Source organism: Ursus arctos, unplaced genomic scaffold, assembly GCF_023065955.2.
Source record: "Ursus arctos isolate Adak ecotype North America unplaced genomic scaffold, UrsArc2.0 scaffold_34, whole genome shotgun sequence".
NCBI lineage: Eukaryota > Metazoa > Chordata > Mammalia > Carnivora > Ursidae > Ursus > Ursus arctos.
The window spans coordinates 7,787,877-7,814,245 of NW_026623030.1; the positions used below are offsets into that span (position 1 = coordinate 7,787,877).

The 26,369-nt window shown below is 43.5% G+C and overlaps 1 protein-coding gene across 6 annotated transcripts in view; it reads left to right on the plus strand.

Annotated features, from left to right (window-relative positions):
- GRK3 (G protein-coupled receptor kinase 3) overlaps positions 1-26,369 on the plus strand; it is a 125,094-nt gene that overhangs the window by 56,855 nt on the left and 41,870 nt on the right. For 4 of the 6 annotated variants that reach the window (XR_007190550.2, XM_057305773.1, XM_026484690.4 and 1 more), the window contains exons 3-9: positions 1,204-1,277; positions 12,168-12,269; positions 13,994-14,068; positions 15,143-15,204; positions 19,382-19,433; positions 21,161-21,252; positions 24,750-24,849. Coding sequence is in view for 5 of the 6 variants with exons in the window: in XM_057305773.1 (XP_057161756.1) it covers positions 1,204-1,277; positions 12,168-12,269; positions 13,994-14,068; positions 15,143-15,204; positions 19,382-19,433; positions 21,161-21,252; positions 24,750-24,849 (557 nt within the window). In the remaining variant the exon portion in view is untranslated. The remainder of the gene's footprint in view (positions 1-1,203; positions 1,278-12,167; positions 12,270-13,993; positions 14,069-15,142; positions 15,205-19,381; positions 19,434-21,160; positions 21,253-24,749; positions 24,850-26,369) is intronic. The other 2 variants (XM_057305775.1, XM_057305776.1) reach the window with 1 other exon arrangement.

Consider the following 26,369-nt stretch of genomic DNA (forward strand, 5'->3'; position numbering starts at 1 on the left):
ACTCCGTGCTCAGCATGGAGCCCAATTTGGGGCTCGATCTCACGACCCGAGCTGAAACCAAGAGTCTGACTGTTAACGGACTGTGCCACCCAGGCACCCCTGTTTTGACTTTTTTTTTTTTTTGCTTTTTAATTTGTTTTTGACTTTTTATAATCTCTACCCTCAGTCTGGTGTCATCTTGTCTTAGTGAACTTCATTCGTTCAGTTCGTCTTGACCGCGTGCTGGGCATTAAGCCAGGCAGTTGGTTTGCAAGTGTAGGAGGGACTTATAAATCAGATAGTTAATTGGAGTGTGCTAAGTACTTTGGCAGAGCCATGTTGGAAGGGTTATGTAAACAAGGGTTTGTTCAACAAACATCTATCAGACTCCTCCTGTGCACCAGGCACTGTGTCGTGGAGGCGGGATTCCAGGTTAAGGTGCTGATTGAATAAAGGGGAGGCATGGCGCTGTGAAGGAACAGAGAATAATCTGGGAGTGGGTAGTCTGCTCTGGCACAGGGTATTTGTGTGGACTTTGAGGGACTTCAGGGTAGGAAGTGGTAAGAGGAAAGGCTGAGAAGGTCATGAAAGTCCTTCTGTCTTTTTTTTTTTTTTTTTCAAGGGAATTTAGTCTTGTGTCTGTGGGCATAGTATTTATTAGCTTTATGATGACTTTTACCAACACTTCCACACTACCCATATCTCTTATTTCTTTGGTTATTTTTCTGTTTGCTGTAGTGACCAGTGGCTCTAAGGAATGGTGACCACTGGCACTACTTATTGTGCAGTTTTTAAAAGTGGGGGTGGGGGTTGCCAGTAGAGAAGGAACCCAAAGCAAGGAGCCAGGTATGTGGTACTCTTACTTTATGTGGAGTATTTTCTTCTAAAGTATAGTTAGCCCTTTGAGATCTCTATTATTATTATTATTAATTTTTGAGAAGGAGGGAGGACAGGGGAGGGGCAGAGGGAGAGGGAGAGAGAGAATCTTAAGCTGACTCCACACCCAGTGTGGAGCCCAAGGTGGGGCTCGATCTCACGACCCTGAGCCAAAATGAAGTCAGACACTTAACTGACTGAGCCACCCGGGTGCCCCCAAATCTTTATTATTAATTTTGAAGGTAGGGGAGGAAGAGGTTGAAGTATAACCACATTACTTTGAAAACACCCTGTGGGGTAAAATTTCACTTATTGCCCACCCTGAAATTTCTTATTCTTTTCCTTTAGGTTTCTTGCTATTTAAAGATTTTTGTTTGAATGAAATTAATGAAGCTGTACCTCAGGTGAAGTTTTATGAAGAGGTAAGAAGTAACTGTTTTACTGGTGCTTTTATTTTAAGAGCATATGTAGACTGTACTTTGGAAAATATCAAGACTACTAGATATCTTACAAATATGTAGAAATTCATTGACCATAATTAGTAGCACAAGGTATAATATGTAGTTGATTATAGACTGACAACGTCTGTAAAAATCATATTTGCAAGGGCTCTGGAGTGCTCTGGAAGCACTGAGAAATAGTTGGACTAAAACTCCAGAGGAGGGATTATCATTCAGAAGCGTGCCAAGGGTCAGCAACCGTTTGATTTTCTGCAGAAGCCTGCTGATTCCAGAGACATAAGCTGAGACAGAGGGCCTCCACTGAGTGAAAGAGAAACTACCAACGTTTTCCGGTCACACATGGCCAGAGTGACAAATTGGAGATGTGGTGGGAAAGGGGAGTCTCAGACACACAGCTGCTTTCCCCAGTAAGACATTTGGAAGGGACCCGAAGAGATAGGCCAGGAACTTCTGGAAGCCTCACTGAAATCTCCCACAGCCTCACACTGCTGGATTGAAATGTGGACCTGTGGTGTCAGGAATCTGAAAACAGAACAGGCAAGAGATGAAAACCCTAGGGAGCAGTTGATTGACACTGAAGATCTGTAGCTACTTATCACCCGGGGCAGCTACTGATTTCTAGGTGTAGTGAGCAGACAAGAGGCCATGTTTGGCCCCAGGTAGAAGAAGGCTGCTTCTAGGAGACAGAAAAGCCAGAAGAGGTTTCTGGAGCTACAATAGAAAACAAATGAAACTGGGGGAGCCCCAAACATGTGATTAGTCTCTCTCTCTCTCAAGAATCATGTCAAGGAGGCCAAAGAGCTATTCTGAAAACTTCTTGCAAGCAGAACTGAGTCTAGTGCTGATAAAGGCTTCCCACTGAACTCCACGGAGAGCCATGCCTTAGGAACAGGGGCAAACCAGAGGCAGACTGAATCCTACAAAAGTGGAGACCCAGCCCAGTCCCATCCCATATTGGGTGATGAGCCCTCTCTCCACCTGTGTAGCAGAGTACAAGGAAGACCCCTGTCCTTTTTTTGCAGGTGGAAAATAATATAGGGAGACCCTACAATGATCAGCATACATTAAAAAAATAATGGACATCTAAGATATTAGAGCATATGTCTCATAAGGTAATAGAAGTAGACCCACAGATGACTCAGATATTGAAGTTAGCTGACAAGTACTTAAAAATAACCATAAATAATATGTTTAAGACAATAGAGGGAAAGATAGACAAAATTGATGAAGGAATAGTGAATTTCAGTCCAATTTATTATGAAGAACCAAATGGATATTCTGGGACATCAAGTATAATATTTGAAATTAGAACCTAATGACTAGAATCAATTGGTTACAACATAAGACACGATTAATAAATAGGGAAGCAGGTCAGTAGATGATCTCACACTGTAACATAGAGAAGAAAGAATATAAAAAAATAGATAAGGATATTAAAGACTTGTGGGATGTGGTTAAAAGGTCTAACATATGTAGAATTGGAATATGTAGAAGGAAAAGAGAGCGAATGGAGCAGAAACAACTATTTGAAGAGATAATACTGAGAACTTTATAAAATGATGAAAGAGAGCTGCTTACAGATTCAAAGAACTTAGAAAACCCCAAGCAGAATGGCTACAAAGGAAACCTATCTTTGACATCAATATAACATTTTGGAAACTGACAAAGAGAAAGTCTTCAAAGCAACGAGAGAGTGGAGAAAGACACATTATTTTTAAAGGAGCAACAAATAATATGCCTGACTATGACATCTTAAAAGAAATGGTTAAAACAGCAATAGCAGCAAAAAAACTAGATAGTAAAGTGTCCATCTAAATAATGAAACCAAACAACCAATACCCCCAAACCCTGCCAACCTAGAGTTCCATTCCCCACAAAAATTTCCTTCAAAATGAAGGTGAAATAAAGATATTTTCAGAGAAAAACTGAGGAAATTTTGTCAGCTATGGACCTGCATTATAACAAATACTGAAAAGAGATATTTTAGGCAGAAGGAAAATAATCCCAGATGGAAATGCAGGAAGGAATGAGGTCCTCATAAAGGGTGATATGTATATAAAATAAAAATGAATGTTGACTATGCAAAACAATAATGTTTTTAGATTTTAAAATGTATATAAAACTAAAATGTATGATAAAAGCACAAGAAGCAAGAGGGGTTAAAGAAGTTAAAGTGTTTTAAGATCCTAGGATTATTGGGGGGGTGGATAATAAAAATAATAATTTGCATTGACTTGTAATCAGTTAAGGATACATATTGTAATCTCCCAGGCAACTCTTAATAGAATAAAATGTGTATATCTAACAAGTTAAAAGAGGGAAAATGGAATAAAACAATATTGGATTAACTAAAAAAAGGAATAAAAGGAGGACATAAAATAGATGGGTCAAATCGAAAACAATAAGACGGTAACTATAAATCCTTCTACATAAGTAATTACGTTTAATGTAAGTGGACTGAATACTCCCAAGTAAAAGTCTAAGTTTGCCTGAATAAATCACCAAAACTGTATTATATACTACTTACAAGTGACCTACTTTATACAGAAGGGTGGCAGAGGATATACAGAGACAAACACCAACCAAAGCAAAGCTGGTGCAGCAACACTAAGATCAGACCGAGTATATGGTAAATGCTCCTTGGAGGTAGAGATTATTTCATAATGATAATGGGGTCAGGATCACCACCTTAAACTTGTATGTTACAAATAATTTAACTTCAAAATATATAAAGCCAAAATTGACAGATCTAAAATAATAAAGACAACTCTTATTAAAGGTTAAAAAGTTAGACAACTCTGCATTCTTAGTGGGAGACATGAGCACACACCCTTCATGAGTTTATAGAACAGACAGACAAAAAATTTGTAAGGATATAGAAAATCTGAATAAAGTGATGAATAAACTTGACCTAATTGACATATATAGAATGCGGCACCCAGCAAAAATAGAATTTGCCTTCATTACAGTGCACATGGAAGATTTACCAAAAGAAATTATTTGCCAGGCCCTAAAGAAAGTTCCTGCAGATTTCAAGATCAAAATTGTTTGGAGTGTTTTCTGACCACAATGGAATTAAACTGAAATTTAATAACAGAGTTTACTAAGAAATCCTTAACTGCTTGGAAATGAATATACTTGTAAGTAATTTATGGGTCAAAGAAGAAATTAGAACAGAAATTAGGAAATATTTCAGTTTAAAATATATTTAAGAAATGACATATGCTATTATTAGCATATATAGCATCCTAAAGCAGTTTAAGGATTATTTATTTATTTATTTGAGAGAGAGAGAGAGCATGAGAGAGAGAAAGCACAAGCAGTGGGGAAAGGCAGAGGGGGAGGGAGAAGCAGGCTCCCCACTGAGCTGGGAGCCCAGCAAGGGGCTGGATCGCAGGACACAGGGATCATGACCTGAGCTGAAGGCAGACGCTTAACCCACTGAGCTACCCAGGCGTCCACTGAAAGCATTTTAAATGAAAGCAAAGCGTAATTAGGACTGATATTAGTAATCCTTGTACAAGTTTGAAAATTGGAGGGATATTATTCTTTTGTTTCTGGATTATTGATGTACTTCAAAACTTGGTATTTTCTATACTTTTAAAACTATATTAATGTATTTCCAGGGAGAATGGCCAAATTATGATGTACATTTAGCATCATGTATAAAAAATAAGCCAAATCCGAAAGGCTCTTACTCACTATGAAGTTAACTTCTATTATTTCACTCTGAATTGCAGGCTGGCTGAGTATCACAGCTTGATCTGTCAAAAGAATTTTCTTTCTCCGTTCTTAAAAGTTTCACCTCTCCAATTTCAGCAAGTACTAAGTTGCCTTGTCAAATTCAGAGAAATCTTTAACAGATAATTTTTGCAAGGTTGAAACAGATGGGCAATCTACTTGGGTTCCTTCTTAAGTGCTTCTTGCCAGTATGGCGGAGTGCTGCTGATGTGTTTCCATTTGAACTTTAAACATTAGAGTTTCTCTTGGTTGGCTTGCTCCCAGCTCTTCACACCTGTCTTCTGGTTGGCACAGGATGGATCTGGCTTATCAGATTCTCCTCTTGGAGGATAACACTCCAGAGCTCCTTAGCAACCTGCCGTATATTCTCTTATTGAAGACACCATCCTGACTTGGGGCTTCAAACACAGTTTTCTAAAGTAGTACAGCCTTTAAGCATTGAGGTTATCAATAATTCTTCTCTGGGGGCGCCTGGGTGGCACAGCGGTTAAGCGTCTGCCTTCGGCTCAGGGCGTGATCCCGGCGTTATGGGTTCGAGCCCCACATCAGGCTCCTCCGCTAGGAGCCTGCTTCTTCCTCTCCCACTCCCCCTGCTTGTGTTCCCTCTCTCGCTGGCTGTCTCTATCTCTGTCGAATAAATAAATAAAATCTTTAAAAAAAAATAATTCTTCTCTGCATCCTTGGTTTTATCAGTCTGATTATTTCTGGTGGTGGTTGTATGACCCCGATCCCGAGAAAACTTTTTTTGTCTGCTGTCTTGAAATGCATATTTTGTATGTTGTATTTCCACTTTCCTGGGTCCCCAAACTTTTAGCGGTTACCCATTTCCGGTGTGTTAAAGGCCTCATAGCTTATCCAGAGCTATTCACAGAGCTCTGTGTTAGTCATCACCTACCTTTCTCTATCTTTCACTACCTTCTTACATAGAACTGTCACTAAGCGCTGAGCCGTTCTGTTCGTTTCTTTTCTTACGTCCTTCGTCCAGCCTAGAATGCTCCTTGGCCTTCTCGGCCTGTGGAAAGCCTAGCTTCTTTTAAGGTCTGGCTCACTTTATATATTTGCTAACAAATCTCTCTGGACAGCTACCCAGTCTTCCGTGATTGCTTACACCTTTGATTCCCACACCATTTGTTGTCTGAAACGCTCGGTAACACTTAGTCTGCGCCTCTGCTTCTGTTGTGTCATTGGTGTTCATCTCATCTGTATTTGACTCATAGACAGAAGGCCTAGCTAGGCTCTGGTGCAGCCGTGCCTCTCACTTGCCGTGGGACGTGGGGCCAGTGGTCGAACCTTCTCTGAAGCATCTACACTTCAGACCTGGAGCTTATAAATGGGAACAGTACGCCGTCCCTGTCCTTGAGGAGCACACAGTAGGGGGACCTCGTAACTGAGCTTCAGTTGCCTCATCTATGAAATGAGGTTACTAATCATCTCCAGCTGCTTCGCAGGCTAATTGTGAGGCTCAGATAGGTTGCTGGATGGGTGATTGCGTTCTAAACCGTATCTGTAGTATACTGTTCAGGTGCATGGGAGGCTGTAACTTATGGTTGAGAGTGCCAGCTGTAAATTCAGCCTGCCTGGGTTTGGATTTGGACTCCACTAGTTACTGACTGTGTAAACTTGGGCTAACAGTTTCTAGCTAATCTACTTGGGCGTCCTCAGCTAAGAATGAGGGTGATAGCAGTACCTGTCTCTTAAGGTGGTGTGTGTGAAATCAGCACGCCAGAACAGTGACCGACACATAGTTACGGCTCAGCGTGTTGGTTGCACTTCCTTGTTCCATTCAGGTTTGGAGGCAGCTTATCAAAATATGTATATATACCTAGATTTAGAAATAAATCATGGAAAACAGAGAATAAATATAAGATCCGAGGCAAAGATATTACATAGGGTTTTCTTCATTCATTCAACCACTATTTATGAAACACCAGTGCCAGACATTGCTTGGATGAACAAGACAAAGCCCTTGCTCTCCTTGAGCTTCTATTCTGGTTGAGAGAAACAGACAACAAAAAGTAACAAATAGCAGGAAATGTATCAGGAAGTAATAACTGCTATGCAAGGACTCAAGCAGACTCAAATCTCAATGTGGTATATTGTGCCTTGGGGGCCACTTTAGATTGATGGGTCAGAGTGACTCTCTGGAGAGTGGGCATGGAAACAGATTTGATTGACAGGGAGGCTAGTCTTTTGAAGATGAGAGCAAGGTGGGAAGAGAGACCATTTTAGGCTAAATGTGGCTAAGACATTGCCCCTGATGTGGTGGGAAAGACCTTGGCATAAGGAACTGAAAGAAGACCAAAATGCTATGTTCGTAGTGGATGAGAGGATTGGGGTAGTGTGAGATAAGATCAGGTCGAAGAGGGAGACAGGGTTGGGGGCCAGAGTAGCAATTTCAGGTTTTATTCTAAAGCCCATGGAAAATGGAAGATGGAGATGTTAAGTGAATATCAGTTAGATGAAGGGGATTGATGTGATATGTCTTCTATGTCTTTACTGATTTTAGATCTCTTTGTTCCATCAGTTGCTGAGAGAGGGGTGATAAAAAATCTCCAACTCTGATTATAGAATTATCTCTTCTTTTTCTTGTTATCTTAAAAATGTATTTTGAAGCTCTGTTATTAGGTGCATATGCATTTATGATTGTTACATCTTTTCATGTGAAATGTCCCTCTTCATTGCTTGTCGTAGTCTTTGTCTTGAAAATGACTTCACTGTATATTATTATAGCCATGCAGTGTCCTTATGCTTAACTGTTTTCATGATATATCTTTTCCTTTCTATTTTCAACCAGTATTTTTATATATAAAGTCTGTTTCTTTGAGACAGATATAAAAGTGCCTTGCTCACCACCCCTCCCCCACTTCTGACAGTCTCTGTATTTTAGTGGAGTATTTAGATACTGTGTTTATCCTTTGTGGGGTTTGCTGACTTGAAGTCTATAAATTTGTATCTTTCACCAAATCTGGTAAAATTCAGGCCATTCTCCTTAAAGCATTTTTTTCTACCTCAGTCTCTCTTTTCTCTCTTTCTGGGACTCCAGTTACATGTGTGTTTGCTTTTTGGATATTAGATCAAATATCACTGATGCCCTGTTCAATTTTTTCCCCCCAATTTTTTTTCTGTTCTTCGGATGGGATAGTTTCTATGGATCTGTCTTCGAATTCATCGACTCTTTTGGCATCTCTACTCTGCTATTATGTCCATCCTTTGACTTTTTTATTTCAGATGTGTTTGTTAGTTCTAAAATTTCTGTTTGGTTTTTCTCATAGTGAATATGTTTCCGCTGCTATTTCCTATCTTTTTTTCATTACTTGCATATTTTCTGTTATATCTGTAAGTATAGTTCTAATAGCTGCATTAAATCCTCTGATAATTCCAACATCAGAGTCCTCTTGGAATGGTCTTCATGTATGGTATTTTTCTCTTGCATGTGGGCCACATTTTCCCATTTCTTGGTATGTAGAATAATTTTAGATTGTATCTTGTACAGTGGGATTGATACATTATAGATACTCTAAACTCCGTTTGCTTCTTCAAAGGCTATTGAGGTTTTGTTTTAGGAATTAACTTGGCTTACTCAAATTTCGAAAGCTCTGGCTTCTTATACAGTGGGTAGCAGCTGAATCTCTCGCTCAGTTCTTTTAGCCTTAGCCAGACCGCTTTGTATCTGCTGTGCTCACGTGTCACTATGGGATCCAACAGGGATGTTGACAGAGTTGATACGCAGAATTTTGGAGCTCTGCCTCTCTGGCTCTTTGTTTTCAGGAATATCCTCTCTTACTGTCCAGCTTCTGTTCGATGCCCCTTCCCCGTTATGTATGTACTTTAATGGTCACTCGCTAGTGCTGCAGTGTTTGGTTTTATATATGTCCAGAATTTACAGTTGTTTTCTCAGGAGGATTGTTCCCTTGGCAGTAATTTGGCTGTTATCTAAAGCAGAGCCTGGGTTTGTGATATATTTTGAATATAAAGCCAGTATGATTGGCTAAGTAATTGGACGTAGGGGGAGGTAGAAGCAGGCGTGTGAGCAAAAGAGCAGGAATCAAGGATGATTCTTTGGTTTTTGGCTTAAGCAGTTGGGAGGGTGGTTTTACTCATTTTCATGATAAAGAAGACTAGGGGAAGAGCATGCTTGGCTGGGGTAGAGGGGATATAGAAATGTCCAATAGGTAGTTAGATATTTAGAATCTGGAGCTCAGGGGAAGAAGTGAGGACTAGAGATCCCGATTTAGACATCTGAATATAACTTAGATAACTGAATACAACAAATATAATATTTGAAACTGTGGGACTGCATAGTTTTACCAGAAGGGACTATAACAGTTGAAAAAGGGGTACCCGGGCACCATGCTCTGAGGCCCTTCAGTATTTAGAAGTCCAACAGCAGAGGAAGCAGCCAAGGGAGACTGAGGAAGAGGAGCCGGTGTGGCAAGCTGGTAGAGAGGGTAGATGAGAGCAGTCAGAGAAGGTGGGAGAAACAGCTGAGTTGAATGCTTGTTGGGGAGTCAGTGAGGCTAAGACAAGAGAGAGACTCTTGTTGGGTAAGCAGAGGCCATTACGAGCCATCTCCCTAAAATGGTGGTGAGAAAGTGGAGATAGGACAGTCGTGGATCCGAAGTGCTTGCTCTTAGGGTTCCGCTTATTCAGGCTACATGTTCAGCTGGGAGCTTTGTTACCACCCGGGCAGAAAGGCACTGTGTGGCCAGTGAGCATGCATCGTTGACGACCATGTTTCTTTGTTGCTCAAGGGGAGACTTTTCCCCTTGAACTCCAGCCTCTGCCTGTTCAGGTGACCTGGTCAACCTAACTGCCTAAATTAGAGGTGGCATTCTCCACGCACAGGCTACAATAAGGTCACCCTATCTAGAGCTGATTGATAGTTGACTGCATGTTCTTTAGATAATAAAGAACATTATTATCTTCCCGATAATAGAAGTGAATTTTGAGGGGCGCCTGGGTGGCGCAGTCGTTAAGTGTCTGCCTTCGGCTCAGGGCGTGATCCCAGCGTTCTGGGATCGAGCCCCACATCGGGCTCCTCCACTAGGAGCCTGCTTCTTCCTCTCCCACTCCTCCTGCTTGTGTTCACTCTCTCGCTGGCTGTCTCTCTCTGTCAAATTAATAAATAAAATCTTTAAAAAAAAAAAAGAAGTAAATTTTGAATGATAGCCATAGACACCTTAGGCTCTTCCTTTGCCAACTAAGTTGCCTTTTCTGTTGTTCAGGTTGGAGTTTATGAGGCCTAAATCTCTTAGTAAAGCTCTTAATTGTGGTTCAGAGTATCATTTGCCCAAGAAACTAGAATGTTCCATGGGGTTGGATTATTATAGTTCATGGAAAACTTCCATAGTATCAGCATTTGTTTAAACAGGTGTCAGCTTGCTTTCTAGGGCCCCTGGAGCACAGACTTGTGTTGTATTACATTTGTCTTCAAGGATAATAATTCCACGAAGTCTTATTATTTCTTGAGTTTGTTTACTCTTTTAGGCAGAAATGTTTCCTTTGGTTCACCAACAGTCTACCTCTTTTATCCCAGAATTCTGCATTGACCTTTGGACCTCGTACCTAAAATTAAAACAACAAAAGAAATCAACCAAGCCAGATCCTCTGTTTTTTTTCTGACTCTACTTTGAATATTGGTGTCTGGCTTCTCTTGCCTCCCAGCTACCATATTTGCGCATGGCATGGTGCTTGAACTCCTTAGACTTGTTCTCCTGAATTAACACCCGCGGCGGTGGGGGGGTGGTGGTGAAGCCCGGGTCCTTTGGTAATGCCAACACTGCTGGATTGCTGCTCCCTTAGAACATTCTTTTCTGGTTGGATGGGCTATAACCTACCCCAGTCCGCCTGCCTTCATGGCAGACTTCACTGCCTCTTCCAGCAAGACTTCGTTGTGAGCCCTGGTGGTCACAGACCTGTGAATCTCATTGTAACACTGATGATGATATTTCAGGACAATAATATGGCCCCAGTATTTCTCCCTGTGTGAACTAGCTGGCCCTCATCTGGGACCTCAGTATTTCACACACCCCACTCCCTGCCGACTGTGCCCCTTCTTCATCAGAAATTATTACAGGATTTACTGGTTTTGATTTCAAAACCGTCAAACCCAGCCTTATTGTAAAAAGGTAACTTTCATTTCTATTTTATCATCCCAGAATAAAGAATACTCAGATATTATGAAAGTCAGTGTCAACAACTGTCTATCTGTTGAAAATGCTTTGTTCCTAAAAGTAAGTCATACATAGTAATTAGTCATCGTATTGAAGATCTTTGCTGCAGTCTTCCTGAGAACTCCATATTTCATTTGTGTCCTCATTCTCTTGTCTTTTGGGTTGAAAGTATTTCTGTAAATAAATAAAAGCAACTTCTCTGATGTAGGAGCTTCTGTATCAGATTAGAGGGTTGGGGCCAGTTCTATATAAGCAAGTATTTCTAAAGCACATTTTTATTATTTGGCCTATCTTAATACCGTTCCAGCTGGCTTCCCTAAGTTACCAAAATATCCTGTTTGAAGTAACCTTTTTATTGATACTTTATTTTGCAGCTGGGGCTCCAACTTGAAAAACCAACGCTTTTCATCTCTGGGTTAATGCCTTTCTAAAGTATTCAACTGATTTTTTAACTGATGTTGCAGGAAATGTGACTATATATATATTTTTTTCTATATATCTATGTATTTTTTTCTTATGTTTTGTAATGTTGTAGTTGAATGAGAACGATCCCCATCATGTCTTGGAACTGAATTACAGCCAGATTTAAATGGTATTTGCTCCAAAGAGGAGAATTGGCAAGGACGAATGGCCCCTGGCTGGTATATTGTAAGATAATTGTAACCATGGCAGTATTTGTTTCCTAATATTGTGGCTTCTAAATTTAAGTGACGAGGTTCATCATAGGAAAAAACCCATTTGTATGTTTCAGGGTGCATTTAAATTATCCCAACTTCATTATTCCAACATTAGAAATAGTTGTTTCCTGTGGAGTAGCCGGTCCAGCAATTTGCTTAATCTCCTGTGGAAGTGGTTTTTGCCCTGGCGAGTAATATCTTTTAATAAAGTGAGTTTTCTGGGAAGACATACCTAACAATGGTGACTTTGAAAAATCTAGATAAAAGAATATGAGAAGCTCGAGAATGAGGAAGACCGCCTTTGCAGAAGCCGGCAGATTTATGACACCTACATCATGAAGGAGCTGCTGTCTTGCTCGCATGTAAGTATTGCTTTCTGTCCCGTGCCTTTCGTCTGGACAGGGGACAGCTTGCAGTGTTTCTAGAAAGGCAAACAGGAGGAAGAGGTTTAAAAATCGAACAGTACTCCCCCAGGACGGGACCCATGACTTCTCTTCTGTCATTTGTTTGTTGGTAATGCTGACATAAAGCGCTTGCTCTGTCTACTCCAAGGATATTTCCAAAAGCAGATTCTTTCACGGCAAAAACCAAAATGATGAAAATAAAATTGATAGCTCATGCAGATCCATGGAAAAAAACGGCCGGTCTCAATTCCAGACTTTCTATAAGAAGTTAAGCTTCATTATTGTTAATTTGGCTGTACTTTAGATAATTAGGCTAATCAAATATTGATCAATAGAAATCTTAAATGGTTTCTTTGGATTAATGAGGAAGAGTAATAATTATTCTGTTAATTTTAGTCACAGTTAAATAATGGTGGAAATATTTTTCCCCCCTGTAAATCAGATAAACAGTCCGTTCAGTCATTAGGGTAAACTAGGTTCCTAGGAAATTATTCCACCAGGAGTGAGTGGAAGAATTAGTGATCCACATTTACCCCATGATGTCTCTGAGAGAGTTTTCTGAAGGAGTGGCCTCCCGGTCCTCACCTGCCGTGTCCAATACAGAAGCCACTCGCCCCGTGTGGCTATTTAAATATAAGGTTAAATTAATTAAAATCCAGTGGAGTTTAAAGTTTAACTCCTCAGTGCCTCACGAGCCACATTTCAAGTGCTGGGGAGCTGCGCGTGGCCGGTGGCTCCCGTATCGGGCAGCACGGATCCACGACATTCTGTCATTGTGGGAAGCCCGAGCGCACAGCGCTGGCCGTGATCACGATTTATTTAGTGCTTCTGTATGTCCTGCTCTCTCGCGGTCCTGACTGCCATTCGAGGAACTGTGGCTGCTGGCACCTCTCGTGCCGTGCATTTCTTTGTTGTCCTCACCTAACTTGTAGGAGACAGGCTTCCCGAGCTAGTCCTGACTTCTGATGCTCTGGGCCTTGCGACCTTGCCGGAGAACGGTTGAGCCTTGCAAAATGCCACATGTCCTGCGGGGATCCCCCTGAAGCTTCGTCTTCATGTCGCTCAGCAGTTGAGAGCGTTTTTGGCAGTATGATGGGCGTCTTCAGCTTTTTTCCTTACGATGCATTATTAAAGAAGACGTAATTTGCAGTTTGGATGGAGACTAGAGTGTGTCGTTCTTATCTGCTGTGGTCACAGCAAGACTTCACTTAACCTGCAGCCTTCTACCACCCTGGCTTTTAATTCTTAAATGGATTTCCGTGCACTTGTTTTCTCTTCTATAGTGGAAATTTTACAGTTTCAGGACCCCGTCATGAACTAATTGAGGGATGTATACATTGAGTAAGGTGATAATAAGATTCTTTACACTTTTTTTTTTTTTTAAATCACAATAGTCTTAAACCCTTGTGGGATTAGGTATGTCAGTCAGGTGCCCCGCTGCTCACTATCCTTCTTGCCACAGTGGCTAAGCACTCTGGAAGCTCGGAGGAGCAAGCACGTGTTTGGATCGCCCACGGATATCCAGCTGACTTTTAAAGATCGCACGTGAATATAACTACCACAGGTCCCTGCTTAGTGATTGTATTAAACTACATGCTGTGATATTGTGTAACATGCAGAGTTTTGTCACGTTTTATGTATGCGGGGAAAAAAACACTGTTTTTTAAAATTTTTTTGAAAAGCCATTCTCCAGGCAAGCTGTAGAACATGTCCAAAGTCACCTGTCCAAGAAACAAGCGACATCGACTCTTTTCCAGGTAAGACGAAACCATTTCAAAATAAATACAGTTGGCCCTCGACTAGCACAGGGGCTGGGGCGCCGACCCCCATGCAGTCACAAACCCACATAGAACTTCTGGCTCCCACCTCTGCACTTTACTAATAGCCTTCTGTTGGCCAGAAGCCTTACCGATAACATCAACAGTCAATTAACACATATTTTATATGTTATATGTATTATGTGCTGTATTCTTATGATAAACTGCACTAGAGAAAAGGAAACGTTAATAAGAAAATTATGTGGAAAATACATTTATAGTATTATACTGTAAAAAATCAGCAAGTAGGTGGATCTTCGGGATCCAGACTTACGTTGCACAAGAGTCACCTGTAGACTGTTTTCCATGAAGGGATTCGTACTGCGCAAGTGAGCCAGGAGCCCTTCATCCTGGTCTGGCTGTGAATTTGCTCAGAGACCTTGGGAAAGCACCTGCCCGCAGTGCCACAGCCTCACGTGCAAAATGAGGAGAGGGACGAAGTCCTCCCCACGGTTACCTTTAGCTCTCTGATTCCAGGAGGTAGAAAGTTCATACGTAAAATAGCTAATTTTAAAAAACCGACTCCATGGATTCATTAGCTTTTAGTTTTAAAATTCAGTATCAGTGCTGATTATTGACACTTTTAGTCATTTACAGAATGTGCTATGTAACTTCCGGGGCCCAGCACAGCATGAAAAACTCTGGGCCCCTTTTCAGAAATTAAGAATTTCAAGATGGCGACAGCAGGGACACTAAAACCAAGGCCTGGGCTCTTCTGAGCCTGAGCCCTGTGCGACTGCACGGGTCACACACCCGGAAAACCAGCCATGGTCTCTTGGGAAGCTTCTGTGCCTTTGCAGGAACCATGCCAGGCAGTAGGGATGCAGTGGCAAGCAGGACGGACCTGTCCGTACCTTCACAGAGCGTGCAGCTGAGCTGTAGATAACTATTAAATAAGCACAGTGATGAATCTGTTACAAAATCCTGGGCAAGCGCGAGTGGGAGCCGCAGCTCGTCCAAGTCTCGTCAGGTTCCTATTTATGCAGTGTGGGATTTCTTTTCCATCCCTTCCAGCCCTACATAGAAGAAATTTGTGAAAGTCTTCGAGGCAACATTTTCCAAAAATTCATGGAAAGGTATGAAACTTCATGTATGTACGTAACATTTTTTTGAGATATACTTGACATCTAACATTATGTTAAAAATAATTGTGTGTGTGTGTGTGTGTGTGTGTGTATAATCTTGTATTCTGTAGGTATACCTCATTTTACCCAGTGAGCACTGTCATGAAAATGGGTGTCGATGTATTCATTCGGCAAGTACGTACCGAGCACGTCTTGCATGCCAGCCTTCACGTTAGACTGTCACCTCAATACTCTACGTCATTAGTTAGGATTTGCACGTCTTGATGTCTCTTTGAACCTGTAGCTCTTTGGCTTCAAAATGGCCTAAAGATTAAATAGACTATGGAACCACACTATTAAAAGTGGTTGAAAGTATCTTACTGGGACACCTTTGCTAAGGCAAGCACGGTTCTGTAACCTACCTAATTCATTTGTTTGCTCTTTGAGATCCTGTCTCCCAAGGTGGGACAAGCCTGCACTTGATTCTCTGTGTAATACAATTTGAGGGTCTAGGCAGATGTCTGTGGCCACATACATTATTAATATCCCTGAAAAATATGTCCCTTTGAGCTACTCAAACTATATGAATACGTTTGTCATCTGAAACCCCGGACACGCTCAGCGATTCCTGTAAGTGGCCCGCCCCTGCGCCTTCCCGGCTCCCAGCCGTCAGCTCGCTGGGATTTTGAGTGTCCCTCTGAGATGACGCCCCGCTGGAACTGGGACTCTCTTCAGCGGAATCTGCTTTCACACTGTGCTCTTCTCCACAAACTCGGCTCGTTTCTAGACAATCGCCGTGATGATCGTGTCTCGGTGCTGGAGCAGCCCACAGCTGTTCAGTAATTGCCCTGTGAGAACGAATGCTGCTTCTCTGCGGTTTTTTCCCCTCCATGTATTCACAGAACTAAAGTAATGAAAAAAGAAAAAAATAAAAACCAAACCAGTTGTGTTATGATGCCACCAGAGTTCAAGAGATAATTTTATCCTGGAGTAGAGTCAGTACTTTGGGAAACTAATATGCATGCAAATGATTATTACCCTTTTCTGGGTCGGAGCGGAGACTTGGCCAGAAAGCAGTGGCTCACGCCGAGGGGATAGGCTGGCCGTGTGTTTGCGGGGTCTGGCCTGCCCTCTCTCCGGTACTATTAGTTCGCAAATCTGACCTTTCCCAGCTCTTGGGTCAGCCGAGCTTCTGTGTGGTCGTTGGAGAAGAGGGGAGAAATGGGGATGGGAATTAAATTGGGGGAGGGGGTCTGGTAGCTCTTTCTTTGCTGACTGGCCACCTGGTCCACCCGCATGTTCTTGTGTCCCACTGGGTGAGCCTTCTGCTGTCACTGCCACAAGAAATCCAAGCTGGTGGCGTTCCAGGCAAGCAGGTACGCTGGATTTTCTGAAGCCATTAGCCATGTTATGTAAAGTATTTTCAATGCGAATGTCTTCATTTTTATCCGTTTCTTGTCCTTTTCGTATTAATACGTTCTCAAATGAGAATTTAAAAACTCCATTGTCAGACCTAGGGGGTTTTGAGCTTGGGTTTTGAAAAGCATGAACACTCCCTAAATAGAACCTTGTAGCCTTCGTCCTCATCAGGACTGGCCACACTCTGAGGGCCTCGCAGGTAAGGCGATTTCTTGGGCTGATAGTAAGGGGAGAGCTTCAGCCGCGCTGGTCTCCTCTCTGCCCTCACTTGAGGCCAGCAGGGACAAGGGCTAATGGGTTCCGGGCCGGGCTGAATCTGGGAAGGAGGCTTTCCCTCTTCGGGGTGAGGGTTGGGAGCCTCAGTCGGGCAGTGAGCTTCACTCGCCCGCGATCCAAAGTCACAGATGGGGGGTTAAACATGCTGACTCTCCCCCACCCTCCCTGCACCCCTGCGTTTTTGTATCGTTAACCTCTGACCTTCCCTGGGAGGGGGGGCTATTCCTCATCTGCAAGGGCACTGGCTGTCAGGAGCCCCCTGTTGCCCAGGCTCTGCTGTGTTCTCAGCCCCAGTCCCTCTTCTGTCAAAGAGCGCCCATTCTCGTAATTAGGTACTGACCGGAAATAGCACTCAGGGAACCTCTGTGGACACATGACTGAGCCTGGCCACCCCGGGGCCATCTCTACTTCCTAAAGAAGAACTGGCTACAGAAAACCTGTATTTCTTGGGCAAAATGTATGTTTGTAGGTGTCCCTTGTGTGTGTGTGTGTGGGGGGGATGTTCTTTTGAGGCAGGGTATGTGTTGGGATTTGGTTCTCTTGACTCTCTCTCGGTCAGCATGACAATTCTCTCTCTGTGGTGGTTAATCCTCCCCAGCTAGTTTGCAGGTTTGTAAAACATGCCAGATCACCGCCCCCTGTTGCCAGCTCTGAGTTCCAGAACCCGGGAGAAAAGGGAGTATGGGAGCTAGCTCACCATACCAAGCGAATTTCAAAGTGACAGTCATAGATTTTTAAGCATGGAGAATACCCCAGTGTGGTTCTGCCTTTTGCACTCACCATACTTAAAGAAAGAAAGAAAGAAAGAAAGAAAGAAAGAAAGAAAACAAACTGATTGAAATAACTCTTAGAAATGCTCAAAATAGGGGCGCCTGGGTGGCTCAGTTGGTAAGCTTCTGCCTTCAGCTCAGGGCGTGATCCCAGGGTCCTGGGATTGAGCCCTGCATCAGGTTCCTCCGCTGGGACCCTGCTTCTTCCTCTCCCACTCCCCCTGCTTGTGTTTCTTCTCTCGCTGGCTGTCTCTCTCTCTGTCAAATAAATAAAATCTTTAGAAAAAAAAAGAAATGCTCAAAATATAATTTTATTTTAGTAACCTCACAGAGGTGATAGATCAATGAAACACTCTGTAAACGTCATTTTAGATTCATTGACAAAAGATGCTGCATAATTACAAAGAGTTCTTCTGCTTTTGATTTTTCAACTTGACTCTATTAGCCTCAGAAATATTTTTAAAAGATCCTTAGATGGCATATTAAATGAACCCCCAGGCACCTGGGGTATTTAGATGCCTTAAGGCATTCTGTTATAATGCTGGTAATACCTGAACCGTGCACTTCATAAGTACTCTCTCCCTCCCTCCCCTTCTTCCTTTCTTATTCATTCATTCATTCACTCACTCATTCATTCAAAGAACCCTGGATGCTGTGCCCATGTAAGGAATCGTGCCAGGGGCTCGGTGAAGTCCAGCAGTCACCAAGAATATTCTTTGCCTTTGAGGAGTATTAAATCTAGAATGCATTTCTTTTGAAAAAATGTTTTAAAACAAACACTACAGACGGTGTTGCTCATTAATAAACATAATGAAAATTAATGTCTTTATTACAAAGCTGTGGGGATAGATGTTTTTCAAGACAGAAGGATAAAAAGTACTCATCAAGCAGTTGAGTAAATTGTGGGAACAAATCTGCTCCGTGGGACTTACCACGTCTTGTGATTCTGGTCTAAGGGCTTTTTCTCCTACAGCCTTTGTATCTTTGCGCGGCGGTACTTGGTCTGGGTTCCGATCCAGCCCTACCCCTTCTCTCAGTGTGTGACCTTGGCCAGGCCGTGGTCTCCTCTGCTGCAGAATGGGCCTCATCATTCCTGCTCACAGACCTGCTCATATTGTCGCCGGAGGGGAAATGACCAGGGCCCGGCACGTGGAAAGCGCCATCTGAGCGTTCGCTGCTGTTACCGTTATTGATACGTATTTTGTCATTGAGGGCTGCGTGGTCCAGTGTGGGGGCCACTAGCCACACGTGGCTCTTGAGCACTTGAAATGACGGAGTGTGCATTAAGATGGGCTCTCAGTGCAAAATACGCACCAGGTTCCACAACCTAATATAAAGACAAGAATGTGGAAGGGCTCATTACTCTTTTTGTACCGATCGCGCACATGCGGAAGTGGTAATTTCTCGCTATGTTGGAGTTAAATAAACTACGGTACTCAAATGGAAGTGTGTATGGGGCGCACGTTTTAGGCCTTCTGTTGGATGGTGCTGATGCAGATAGAAATGTGACCATAGCAGTCATCACAATTTAAGGGAAATACGGCATCTTTCCCCTGAATCATAAGATAAAGCCACGAAGACCGGTGAAGGCTTTGTGAGAAGGTGCTGCAGGAAACCGAGAAGCAACACGAGCGATGCCGTCCTCCTGTGTCGTTTAGTATTGCTCTTTAAGTCCGAGTCGTGTGATACGCAACTTCTCAGTGGCCGTTTCTGTTCTTTTTTAGTGACAAGTTCACTCGATTCTGTCAGTGGAAAAACGTAGAATTAAATATCCATGTGAGTATCCTCTTACCCTTTCCTTTTTTTAAATAAAAACTTCCTCTGGCTTAACTTCGTGAGAAAATACTTTATACCCCGGAGCGCACTCCCACGGGTAATGCGCTGTCTAAACAGATGTCGCTCTTCTAGCGCTGTGTACGAAGAATTCGTCCTCCCATACCCGGCGTCGTAAACAATCCGGGTTCTAATTCTCTTTTTTCAGATTCCTATAAGAATGTGTTTATTTATTTAAGAAAGGGCATTTTAAGCAGTGTTTGACCCTTCCACAGAAATAGTCTCCAAAATACAAGGCCCCCACGTAATGTACTTCCCACATGCCCTCGGCTTTTGCCATCTTGGTGAAGTCTCCCTTCTCGTTCATTATTATTAGGTGTGATCTTGTAATAAAAATGATGCCGTCTTTTATCAGACCAAAGGTTCATCTCCTCTTTTGATTATTTCTGAGAATGAGAAAAGCAGCCCTCAAAGACAGGCTCCTTTCTAACATGCACTTCCCGTGAACGTCTCATCTGCTCTCAGCTTTCGACGTCAGAAATTCCAGGGACGTCCCCTTCTTCATTTTTAGAACCCTCCTTCCTTGGTGCAGCCTCTTTTACTTTCTCCTTCATGTTCTCCCTTCACATACATCTGCGAAGAGAAAAAGAAATAATCAACTGGATTTTTTTTTTTTTAGTGGTTTTTTCTTTTCTTTTCTTTTCTTTTTTTTTTTTTGTAGTTTTTGTAGTGTTTTACTTGCTGGTACCATTGGGAGCAGCTTTTTTTTTTTTTCCCCCAATTTCTCCTTTCTTTCACATTTCCTGGCAGAAGTTTAGAAACAAGAGGGCAGTAACACATTCTTCAAAAAATCCTTTCCTTCTGCCATAGATCTTCCTGACGCGTTTGCTCCTTCAGCGGACCTGCTGTGCTCACATTCTGCTATCCCCCCGAGCATCACGTGTGAAGCCTGTGGGCCCAGTTACCTGGCTGCAGACATGGTGTCCGAAGGGCTGTTTGGGGGAACCCTCCAGGAATCTGAGCCTTCACTTGCCAGGATACATAAACCCGTGAACGTCGGGCTCACTGTGCCTTTGTGCCATCTAAGACTATTACACGTGCTCAGGAAGCAGGGAGTTGCTGAGACATTGACACGAGGAGTGGGCTTATGAATGAAGCCTCTTTATGTACTTTGTTCATATTTAGTGCCTCGTCTCACGCTCACATGCCCAGCGCGAGTCCTCGCTATCCCGTGATGTTATCGATGAAAAATTCACATGGCCAGCATCCGTTGGGTTTTCTGATCATACGGCCCGCGATTATGAAAACATAGATGTCCTTGATGTAGACATATTTTTCTACCATGACAGTTCCTGGCGTTGCTGAGCTGTTCCCAAACTCCCAGCTTCACAATAGCTAAGGACCCTTTCATTTTGACTAGAAATTTCACACTCCCTTGTCTCCAGGGTATACGTCTTATCACCTAACGTTTAGGATGTCGGAAAAACAATCTAACTCGACTCCCACTCTGTTGTCTGCCCATTTGCCTCCCTTTTGTGCATTTTGGGGGTGGAGCAGAAGGAGGTTCTAGAAAGTCTTGCCACCTTGCGCGTCTCATCTCTTAGAGCAGTCAGTCATGGAAGGGGCAGATCCCTCTATCAGAGCTGCTGTTTTTGTAACTATGTCTTACGTGAAAACAGCAACAGAATTTTAATGCAACTCTGTTTCCATTTCATGTTTTGAATTCACAGTTGACCATGAATGATTTCAGCGTACATAGGATCATTGGACGAGGAGGATTTGGTGAAGTGTACGGTTGCAGGAAAGCAGACACTGGAAAAATGTAAGCTCTCTGTGGGTTTTATGCTGGCATCAACAGGAAGTGCCTGCATTGATTTCTGGAAGCCCATCATCTCACTCCTCAAGTACCTTACTTCAGAAAGAAAGAGGCTGTATTTTGTTAAGCATTATAAATGAGGACAGTCAGCTGGAATGTCCACTTCCTAGGGCTCAAAGGGAAGTTAACCAGGAAGGAGGGAGTTACCATGTCAGGAGCCCCTGTGGTTCAGGCCAGGGGTGAAGGAGCCCGGGATCTGGGGGTGACCAAGAAGGGGCATTATGTACAGCCTCCTGGTCCAGTCCTGCTGCAGAGATTTCTCTGCTTTGTGGAGGACAGACATTGTCTTCTGAACAGTGGCCCTCCTGTGATTTAGCATACGCCCTTTGGGGGGGACGCCGCATTCCGGGAGATGTCCGTTCCATAGATGGGTAGCTTGGGCGCTGGCGAGACGGATGCCCTGCCTGCTACGAGGATCACGGTCTTGGGGCCCCAGCACCATCTTAGTCGCTTATCTTACAGGAGGAGGAGGTTGATGTGAGGCTGTTACGTGCCCACGAGCCAGGCGCGACCCTCTTCCGGAAGGTGAATGGTGGCGGAGTTCTTAAGGAGGGCAGGGGAGGAGGTGGTTTTGTTTTGTTTTGTTTTGTTTTGTTTTAAAGTATAGAAGCAGGGTGTTTAAGTGAACATATATCTGGAAGCAAAAGAGGATGGGAAAATACAGTTTGAGAGACGCAGGACTACAAGTGTGGTCCAGTGACGGGCGTGTTGGAGCTGTGGCAGGTGGCATTGCCTGTGCGGCCTGCTTGATGACCTCACTGTGGGCGTAAGGAGGAGTAAGCCGGGTCGCCGACTTCAGCGCCTGCCTCCCGCTGCCTCCCCAGCACCGCCCAGCGTTGTCACTCAGCCTCCGCTCGGGTCCTCCCTGTGACCGGGCACTGACAGCTTTGCCAAGTCGCCCTCCTACTGTGCAGACAGGTCCAGGCATGGGTGGCCCACGGCGGGCCAGAACTGGCTTGCAGCAGTTTGTGCCGTCGCCCAGCCTCTGCATCCTGGTCTGTAGGGTCGCGAAAATACCTCCTCGTTGTGAGAATGGAATGAGATAATGCATGGTCAAGTGTGTGGACCACTGCCTCTTCCACACTCAGTGTCCGTGAACAGTCAGTATTAGTGAACAGTGTGACCGGGTCTCTCGTCCCCCTTGTGTAGCCCCACGGTGAGCTCTGATCCGACGTGGTGTGCGTGTCACTTCCTCCCTGTCACCGACTGTTCGTTCTCCTTCATCACTGCTGCTTGTCCGGGTTTAGGGGATCTGCTCATCTGCTACACGACGTGGATGTAGAAATTAATAATATCAGCGTGTCTCTTCATTACATTTATTATTTCACGTGATTCTCAGCGCGTGGGAAACTGTCTTCTACCTTCTAGATTAAGGCTAGACGCTTCCCGGGAGTCCCGCAGCTAGAACGTGGCCCGGCTCAGTCCCTGCGAACGTGGGAGTGTGTCCTTCCGGTCCCCAGGCTGCCAGTTACTGGCTCCGGAGCCCATCTGTGAGCTACCACCTCCCTCAGAAGCCCAACCCTCAGCTTGCTCAACCCAGGGGCTCCAGGCCTGCGTATGCCAGCTTCTCTGGTCTGCTGTGTAAACATTTCACCAGACGCCATCGTGGTGGGGTAGCCATAGAAGTAGTATGGAACAGTTTGAAAATTCATTGTGGAAATTAAATATTTCAAGAACATGTCTCTTCATAGGTTCTCACTATGCGGTTCCGTAATTAAGCAAAGTCATGTCTCCATCGGTGGGTCTGTTACAAAGAACACCTGGAAGCGTAGGTAAAATGAGCAAATTTGAGCATCCTCCTCTGTTTTGCTATAAATCGTCACATTGTAAGTTACGATCGGTTTGAAACAAACGGGTCTTCTGGGTCCTGTCACAGCCAAACAACCGTCCAAGATTATGTACCTGGGCCTTATAAAGTCACCCATCAGTGGGGACTGGTAGTCACGCACACAGAGTTCTAAAGCCCCTGAAACCCCTGTAAAAATTTTTTAGCTTTCTGCTGAAAAGTCATCCTGCTTGCTTCAACCTGTGAGCACGGAGAACGCCGCTAACGTGTCTGTATGTCCTTAATGGGAGCTCGTTCCAAGTTTTCAAAAAGCTTAAGTTGTCAGTTATTTCTTCTCCACTAACTTTCATATAAAAATCTTAGGATTCTTTTTATCATTTGAAATATGATAACTTAAATATCAAGATTCGATACACATCAGGGGCGCCTGTCTGGCTCAGTTGGTAGAGGGTGTGACTCGTGATGTCGGGGTCCGGAGCTTGAGCCTCATGTTGGGTGTGGAGATTACTTAAAAAAGAAATTAAAAACAACTCAGTGAAGTAGCATTTCAGAGTGTGCTTTTCAGAGCACACGCCTTCCCTTTTCATTTTGTTGGTTATCAGTGTCTTAGAGTCTTGCACTCTGCACTCTTGCAAAATCTTGACCACTGCCAAAGTCACAGTTTCTAAATACTAAATATTACGCACATATCCCCTCACCCCTGTGGCACACACATAGTAGTGCTGGGCACCAATACATGCAAAATTTATTTAGATGCCTCTGCTCTATGCTCCTATTGGACTGGAACTTCTAGTCATGTAATGATAGAAATATCTTAATTATTGCTGTTTTTTTTTTTTTTAAAGAAACCTTTCTTTTTTAGAATAGTTTTAGGTTTAGAAAGGAGGGACAAAGACAGCACAGGGAGCTCCCACGGCCCACACCCTGTCTCCCCGTCTTACATTGGTTACAACAAATGAACTAACATCAGTACCTTATTATGAGCCAAAATCTCTACTTTATTCACCTGTCCTTAGGTTTTACCCAGTGGCTTTTTCTGTCCTCGGATCTCACATTACATTTAAGTCGTCATGTCTCCTGAGGCTCCTTTAGAGAGACGGTTTCGCAGGCTTCCCTTGTTTTTGATGGCCTGGACAGCTTTGAGGAGTCCTGGTCAGGGATACCGAACAATGTCTTCCAGTTCAGCCGTGCTTTCCTCCTGGTTATACTGGGGCCATGGGCTTTTGGAAGCAAGACCCCAGAGAAAACCCCATTGTCATCACATCCCATCAGGGGTGCCCGTCATTAACATGACTCATCCCTGTTGATGTTGACCTTGACCGCTTGCTTGAGGTCGTGTGCGTCACGCTGCTCCACTGTAACATCCCTGTTCCCGCTCCTCCGTGCTGTTCTCTTAGGAAGGAGCTCACTGTGTGCAGCCCTTACCTTAGGAGTGGGGAGGTATGCTCTGCCTCCTGGAGGGGCCTTGGAATTTTCTTAACACGTGCAAATTTAAAAAAAAAAATTTTTTTTTTTTTTGCACGACACTTGGGTACCATTTTCCTTCTTTCAGACACTTCCCAAACCTGTAGAAACTTTCCGCAGTATGACGTGTATCGTTTAAAGCAGCTTAGATATATTTTCAGTATAGCTTTTTCAGTAACATTTCTGTTTCTAGGTATGCAATGAAATGCTTGGATAAGAAGAGGATCAAGATGAAACAAGGAGAAACATTAGCCTTAAATGAGAGGATTATGTTGTCCCTCGTGAGTACAGGGGTAAGTATTCCATTTTGAGCACTGCTTGTTTCTGTATTCATTGGTTGGTTGGTTTTATATATCAGGACAATTTAATTAAAATACAAGCATTCTCTTCCAGCAAATTATGCAGCTAGCCAGTTCTTGGGTGGGTTAGAATTTATAGCAGGGAAGAGCAGCACTAAGTTAATATAAATAGTGTGTAATTCTCATATTATCTCTGTTTAATTTGGGAGTTAGAGAAGTGTTAGCGGCCATCATCATGACACCCACGGCTTCTCCCATCAGTGGCTGTTTATGGCTTCCTTCTTGGCGGAATATGCTTGCAGAGAGGGCAGGAAGTAATTGTGGCAACAACGAAATCACTGGAGTCTAGTTAAGAGCTGACTGCGAGATGAAGGACTAACTCAGAGAAGGAAGAGCACGAGGAAAGCAGCTCTTGTCCTCTGTAAACAAATAGAGGGAGGATGTATCGCGGGTTACTCAGGCCTGAATTGCATTTGGGTCTGTCCCCAGTCTCTAGAGGGCAGCTTTATCGTTATCTGTCTTGCTGCTTTTTTACTTGCTGAGCACTTCGCTCATTTCCATTTTCAAGACCATGTTTCCACCTGTTGGACATTGCATTTGTCTGCCAAGCTAGCATTTTTAGCTCAGCCTGTGCAAAATAGTGTCCCATTCCGGCTTCTTTTGCAGTGAATGATATGACCCATGAGCAAAGCCTTGGCTTGTGTTTATTTGAAAGGATGTATATAAAGACACCCGGAAAAACTCAGCGTCTAACCGGGCATGCCGGTGTGCACCAGCAGACCTGCCATTCAGCATCCAGAGGAGGTCAGGGACTTAGGGTCTCAAAGGGAAGGCAGGAAATGACAGCGGAGTGGCCAGACTCCTGCTGAGTATCTCACATTTGAATTTAAGGTTAAACACCAAGCCAAGAAGGTTTATATGCAGTGAGGTATATTGGGAAGGGCGTGGCCTCCAAATATCCTGGCTGGGTTCTAAATAGGTCAACCTCACCCAAAGGATGAAGGAATCAGATTTTAATGGTGAATCAGAGAATCCCCTCAACTAGGAAGCAGGGAACCTGAGACCCAGAGGGGTTAATTTCCTTGCCCAGAGTCTGTGGACTCCCTGGCTAGTGTTCCTTTTTTTTTTTTTTTTTTAAAAGATTTTAATTTATTTGAGAGAGAGAGAGAACGCGTGCATGGGGGGCAGGGCAGAGGGAGAGAGAATCTCAAGCAAACTCCCTGCTGAGTGCGGAGCCCAACACGGGGCTCGATCCCATGACCCTGAAATCATGACCTGAGCCTAAATCAAGAGTCAGACGCCCAACCGACTGAGCAACCCAGGCACCCCCTGTTCCTTTCTTCTTATCACCTGATAGGCTCTGTTTTTTTTTTGTTGTTTGTTTGTTTATACCTGTATTTATTGTATTGTGGTTTGTATTTTCTAGCATTAGTTTTTAGCAGTTTCAGAAAGGTTATCTGCTACTGAAGTGCAAGATGATCGTAATTTAGCTCATCCGTACGAAGTGGAAATGC